Source organism: Salvelinus sp. IW2-2015, linkage group LG4q.1:29 (genome assembly GCF_002910315.2).
Source record: "Salvelinus sp. IW2-2015 linkage group LG4q.1:29, ASM291031v2, whole genome shotgun sequence".
NCBI lineage: Eukaryota > Metazoa > Chordata > Actinopteri > Salmoniformes > Salmonidae > Salvelinus > Salvelinus sp. IW2-2015.
In genome coordinates this window covers 27,849,725-27,856,732 of record NC_036842.1, presented here as the reverse complement: position 1 = coordinate 27,856,732, position 7,008 = coordinate 27,849,725, and the positions used below count along the sequence as shown (strand labels likewise).

Sequence of the window (7,008 nt, the reverse complement as noted above, 5' to 3'; positions counted from 1 at the left end):
AGTATGAATTAAAAAAAGGGGCTTATAATGAGAGGCCGGTGGGCTTGATGAGAAAAGTGAAAGCAGAGGAGGGTGCATAGAAGAGGAGAAGAGTGAGAGATACAGCCATTGCTCCACGCGCTCAAATTCAGCGTACTCCAGCCAACAGCATGCGCCAATGCAAGCTTCAATTACACCCTATACACCAGAGCACTCACACTCTACTCCCACTCCCGCACCTCGTACGCACACATCACTGCTATGCACGCGATGCCACACACATCGGCGGATGACCAGACACACCAGATACACCACACACCACCCGCCCAAACACACGCTCACACACACAACACACACCACAAAGGTATTTACGCTTGAAGTTAAAATTGACGCTCAACTAATTCGAACTAGAATGTGAGAGCTAACAGCGTGCAGTCTGCTGTCATTTTTAATTGGTATATCATGGACCAGCACTGGTAGAGCGTAAGAATTTTTGAAGAAGGAACGTACATTGAGGAGACAGCGTAAAAATTGGTATGGTCGGGTTGACCGGGGATGTTGGTTTCCTTGGTCTGGATGTGTATTTATTAAAAACTGGCCAAGCCCCGGCACGCAAAATCAGATCTCTGATCACTACCTGTGTTACAAACCTCAAAAAATGTTAATCAGCCGTTGCCCTGCCAATTGTACATGCCACTTATATTAGTGGTGCGTTTTACCTTAACACCCCAAGATAGTCATTGAGCCTTCAGTCTTGATGTTTTACCTTCATATCTCTCACCTCCAACATGTGAACTAGGAGTACTTAAGTTAGTTCAGGGCGTTTTTTTTTTTTTTTATATTGGCTTTTAAATGAGTCTCTCCTGACTCTGCTAGATATCAGCGCAATCACGTAGGCACCGCCAACAAGCAGAGTCTGTTACCACAGCTACGAAATCAAGATATCACCCCTGACAAACATAAAAGTAAGTCTCTCCACCACAGATCCCCCAGACCCGTGACCGTAAAACCGATGGAGGTGTACGCCCAGGCGCCTCCACGGCCACGATTATATATAGAAGCTCATCACCCAACACACATTCCAATCTTTGGCCCCCTCATCTATAACCCATGATCTCTATCTGCGCGACAACATTGAACTGGAACGAACTTCTGCAAAATAACATCTCTGAAAGCTGATTCACAACAAGGTATATCTCCTCATAACTTTAGCCATCACTGCTTCAGAAAAACAGAACATTACCGATACACTTCTTAACCTATACACCACCATCCTAAATAGCACACCAACTACTCATCCCCCATACTTTTTACATACCCTCTTGCTCTTTATGAACGCTACACTTCATGACATTCATCAGTGCCATTAATTACTCCAGTCATTAAATGGCTAAATGATAAGGTTTTTCACCTATGCATATTATTGCCAACCTTCCTATGCCGCTACAATTGCGCCCACTGTAAACAAGATATTTTCTACTTTTCTGTTTCTTTGGTGTATGACGATTACGTTTTTTGATGTGGTATCTCTGTGGTCGTTGTTGTTGAATTGTCGCACGCTATGCTTACTGACAGGGTCAGACAGTCTTGTAAAGAAACTTGTTCATCTAACCATGGCTACTGGGTTAGTAAACAAGTACAGAACATCGCGATCCACGAACAAAAAAAACAAAAGCAAAGGAAAAAATAAAAAGAAAAGAAAGAAAGAAACCATCATGCACACGATCAGAACAAATGACTCGAGATGAGAGCAGGATACAGGCCTCATATGGAGTCTCAGAAAATTGATGCTGCATAAAAACCAGTAACACGTTACTAAAGAGAGCGAAACAATAGAAGCAGAGAGACCTTTGTTGGGCACAAGAAACAGGGATGGAGATTAGACTGGTGGAATAATCCTTCGTCTGATGAGTCCAAATTTGAGATCTTTGGTTCCAACCACGTCGTCTTTTGGACCAGAGTAGGTGAACAGATGATCTCTGCATGTTGGTTTCCACCGTGAAGAAGTCTGTTATTTCTTTAGATTAATGGCAACAACTTTCCCAGCATGGTGACCACAGCATTCATGCAGCGATACCCCATCCACATCTGGTATGCGCTTAGTGGACTACCATTTGTTTTAAAAAGGACAATGGCCCACCTCCAGGCTTGTGTATACGGAAGACCACTGAGAAGAAGAGAGTGATGGAGTGCGTGCATCAGATGACTGCGCTCCACAATCACCACCAACCTCAATCCCATTTAGATGTTTTGTGAGAGTGGACGGCAGAGTGAAGACTAACACCAACAAGGTCTCATATTGAACTCCTTCAAGACTGTTGAAAAGCATTCCAGGTGAGCTGGTTGAGAGAATGCCAAGCGTATAGCAAGCTGTCATCAAGCAAGGGTAGCTACTTTGAAGAAATCTCAAATATAAATTATATTTTGATTGTTTAACACTTTTTTCGTTACTACACATGAGCCTGTGATGTGTGATTTCACTATTTATTTGTTTGATTTGTTCCTTTTTTTTCACTACTTATTCTCATGTTCTTTCCCCCTTTCTTCTCCTCTCCTTTCCTCTCCTCCCCTTCCTTAACTCTACTCCCTCTCCTCTCCTCTCTCCTCTCTCTCTCTTCCCTCTCCTCTCCTCTCCTTCCTTCCTCTCCTCTTCCCTCTCCCCTCTCCTCTTTCTCTCTCCTTCCTCTTCCTCTCCCTCTCCTCTCACTGCTCCTCTCCTCTTCTCCTTCCTCCCTTTAAGACCTAGTTCCCATAGTAAGTGTTGTTTTAGTGAGGCCAGTATTTCTGACTTAGACTAACAGAGATATCATTACCACACCCGAGTACTGCGCTGCTCGCTTTCACTTTATTTCTGCACCACACCACAGGCATGCTTTATAAACAGAGCATTTTAGTTTTCAAAGAATTCACAACAGGGAGCCTCATTAGATGACTGTATTATATCTGATAACAGTCCACACCACAACTAGAATCTCCCTCTCTTCTTCTTCTCTCTCTCTCTCCCTCCTCATCCTCATCTCTCTCTCTCCTCTCTCTCTCAGCTCTCTCTCTCCTCATCTCTCTCTCCTCTACCTTCCCCCTATCTCGCTCTCTCTCTATCCTCTCTCTCTACTCCTTCTCTCTCTCTCTCGTCCTTCTCTCTCTCTCTCTCTCTTCTCTCTCTCTCTCTTCTCTCTCTCTCTCTCTCTCTCTCTCTTCTCTCTCTCTCTCTCTCTATTCTCTCTCTCTCTCTCTCTCTGTGCCCTTAGCTCTGCTGTGTCCCCACTCATGCTGAGGTGATGTGTGTTGTGAGATGTGTGTGCTGTGTGGGTTGTTGTGTGTGTGTGTGTTGTGTGCTGTGTGTTGTGTGTTGTGTATCGCTCTCTGGCATGCTGTGTGTGTGGTGTTGTGTGTTTTGTAAGTGTTGCAGCACTTGTTGGCAGCAGACAATCCAAAAGCGGAAGGGGGAAACAAGGAGAACTCCTTAATTGAGGCCTATGCTGCCAAAAAACTAAACTAGGCATTTCTCAGCCCAGAGAGTGGGGTGTGGTGTGGTTGTAGTGTGGTGTGTGTGTGCTGTGTGTGATGTGTATTGTGTGTGTGTGTGTGGTGTGCGTGGTTGTGTGCAGAGTGTGTGATGTGTATGTGTTTGTCGTGTGTGCGTGTGTGTGTGTGTGTGAGCCAAAGTGCCACAGAGCCGCAGTGAGGACACAAACAGAAAAGGAGCATTGAATTATGAGCCAGCAGAGGCACTGGAGGTCATATCCAATCACATCAACCCAACTAACAGGATGTATCAGTAATACTATATTATAATTCATGAGGAATGTGAAGAATGAAAACCAACACCAAAAAATATGTTTTGGATTATCCTCAACAGTAAGATCATTGAACAATATTCCATTCCACTGACACGCAGGTACTGGTAGGAAATTGTTATGAAGGTTGTATTGTCAATTTGTTTTGTATTTAAAATGCCACTTTAAAATGTCCTCATGGGGACAATAAAGTCAGTAAAGTAAAGTACACACATGAAACTGCCTGCGTAGGTATGCCCTAGTGTGTGCTACTGTGCCATGTAGCCCAGGTAACTCACCGCTCTCTGTCAGGCCCTGGTGTATACTCCAGTAGTTCTGCAGACACTGTAATTCCTTCTTCATGGCTCTCTTACAGCGACAATCGTAGAGCGACGAGTCCTGTAGGACCTCTATGGCCCCCTGGCACTCTCTACCAGCCAGCATGGTCTGGCGATCCCGCGCCCCGCCTGACAGGCACTGGCGCATGATCCTGTAGCTGGAGCTGCACTGGCTGTCCCCGTTACACAGCTCTAACGCCCGCACACAGTCCAGCGGCTCCCTCCATCCATGCCCCCACACACACACCACACACACACACCCTGCAGCGGAGAGAGAAGAGGAATAAAGATTAGTCATAATGTTAACAATAGTTAACCCTGACCCTAACAACCCACGCACACAGCGTCTGGCGGCGAAATGTCATCATTATATTCATATTTAACGATTAACTTTAACCACCACATCCTACACCCACACACACACAGAGACACAGTACACACCATCTGGGGGAAATAAGGTAATATTGATATACGTTAAACTCCCACACAGCACACTCCATCTGGGAGATTATTAAATATAATCTATATACTACATTAAATATAATCTACTTGAAAAATATTTTCTAGCTACATTAGAACAATGTTTTTTCTAATTACTCTGTTTGTTCATGCTGGTGTAAAACAATATAACATTTTCCCTCAAGGTCAAAGCTAGAAAAGAACAGCCAAATATGTGTGTGTCTGTTTATGTGTGTGTGTGTGTGTGTGTGTGCGTGTGCGTGTGCGTGTGCGTGTGCGTGTGCGTGTGCGTGTGTGGTAGCAGTATAGCAGAGAGATCATTCCAGATTCAAGTAGAAATTTGACGTTTTTGCAGGTCCCCAGGAGGTCGGGAGACGCAGTCAGCCTTGTGCATAAATACATGATGTCGGGAGATTAAGTCAGTTTGCTAGTCAAAAATAGACGTTTATCCAAGGACATCAAACACAGTGATATCTTGTTGAGTACAGAGCTGGCTGCAGGCTGTTTACAGGGGAGTTCTGTGTTTATGTCATCATCACTAAAATCACCACTGTGTCAAATACTGTCTGGGGCAGTAACCTCTCCTCCATCCTCCTCTCCTCTCCCTTTATCTCCTCTTGTCCATCCTCATCTCCTCCATCCTCCTCTCCTCTCCCTTTATCTCCTCTTGTCCATCCTCATCTCCTCCATCCTCCTCTCCCTTTATCTCCTCTTGTCCATCCTCATCTCCTCCATCCTCCTCTCCTCTTCCTTTATCTCCTCTTGTCCATCCTCATCTCCTCCATCCCCCTCTCCTCTCCCTTTATCTCCTCTTGTCCATCCTCATCTCCTCCATCCTTCTCTCCTCTACCCTACTTTCTCCTCTTCTATCCATCCCCTCCTGTCCTCCCCATCCCGTCCTTTCCACTCCCCTCACTCTCTCCTAGCACTATCCTCTCCTCCTCTTCTCTCCTCCCCCTTCTCTCTCTCTCCCTCTCTCTTTCATCTCTTCCAGTCTCTCTCTCCTCTCACTCTTCCTCCTCTCCCTCTCTCCTCTTCTCTCTTACCCTATTTTAAATCACCTCAAAACATAAAGCTATGACCAACAAAGGGTGAAAATGCCTATCATGTAAATATAGGAAAACATCATAAACTTCTGGATTTGTTAGTAATGTGTTCTAGATTAATCTATAAAACACTCATAGGATCACATGGTGCGCCGACTGGACAGACAAACATGCAGCACGCTGAGGGCTGAAAAGTGACAGACCATAGTCTCGCGCCACTACCGTGAAAAGATTTCAGCACCAAGGACAGCTCTGCCGCGCGAGCCGAGTCCTCAGGCACAGCGGCAACCAGATTCATACACGCAGGAGCACACATACACCCACACACGCACACACTTGAGCAAGCAGCTGAGGCGGAGGGAACATGCCCCATGCTCTGTCCCTTTGACCGTCAGATCCTACCAGAAGGGAGAGCTTGTACGTCATCACACTCCAAAGAACTATCGTGCTACGCAAAACCTTAAATCACTTTCAGATGCTTCTACGTGAGTTCTACGTGAGGTCATATAATTGTAAATGATTAGGTTATACGTTCTTAAAACCTTAACCAGCAGCAGCAAGGCACCAGGTGGATGCATGACTGCTTATAGTTATATCCTTAACTGAATTTTTGGTCGTGGAGTGGATGCCCTCTTACCTGTGTGTGTGTGTGTGTGTGTGTGTGTGTGTGTGTGTGTGTGGGTGTGTGGTGTGTGTGTGTGTGTGTGTGGTGTGGTGTTGTGATGTGTGTGTGTGTGTGGTGTGTGTTGGGTGTGCGTGTGTGTGTGTATACCACCCAGCGAAACCAGCACAGACTGAGAAAGGTTCAGTCAAGAGAATCAGGCAGGGTTCCAGAGCAGTAATCCTGAAGTCACGAGTCGAATGCGAGCTGTCCGGTTCAGCCGTTAACGGCTAAATAAATAGGTAAATCGGTAAAACACAGACACATCTCCAACACTGCTCCTCGCCGGTTAATAATCCCAAAAACAGAGCCGCGCCAGACGAACCCAGAAACACACACACGAACTCAGGTCTTCATTTGAAACCACACACACATATAGTAGGTTACACAGGCACGCACAGACGCACTCACACACACACTCTGACGGAGTGTTTTCATGTGAAATGGACTGATAACGTTAACACCCTGTCTGGAAGGATCAAGAGTTGGAAAAAAAGTTCCCCGCTAATAACAGCTGTCCATGCGAAACAGGACCCGCCGCGGAGCCAAGAACCTGCTCGCTGGCTGTCCCGGTATCCGTTAAACGGTTCGAGAGTGCCCTGTTCCGGGCCAGGAGAGGGGTGGTCTCTCTGACATCGACTGGCTGATTCCGTTAAAAACGCTGTCTTCTTGACCACGAGCCAGCGCAATCAAACTTTCCAGTGTTAGTGTGTGATAGAGGAAGGTGCGCGCGCGTGTGTGAGCTAGAA

At 45.9% G+C, this 7,008-nt stretch overlaps 1 protein-coding gene across 1 annotated transcript in view; it reads right to left on the bottom strand.

The window, feature by feature from the left end:
• The window catches only part of LOC111960871 (GDNF family receptor alpha-2-like), an 81,299-nt gene extending 76,970 nt beyond the window's left edge, over positions 1–4,329 (bottom strand). The window contains exon 1 of the mRNA XM_070442622.1: positions 4,055–4,329. Within this exon, the coding sequence (XP_070298723.1) occupies positions 4,055–4,241 (187 nt within the window). The 5' untranslated portion in view covers positions 4,242–4,329. The remainder of the gene's footprint in view (positions 1–4,054) is intronic.
• Between the last annotated feature and the right edge of the window lie 2,679 nt (positions 4,330–7,008).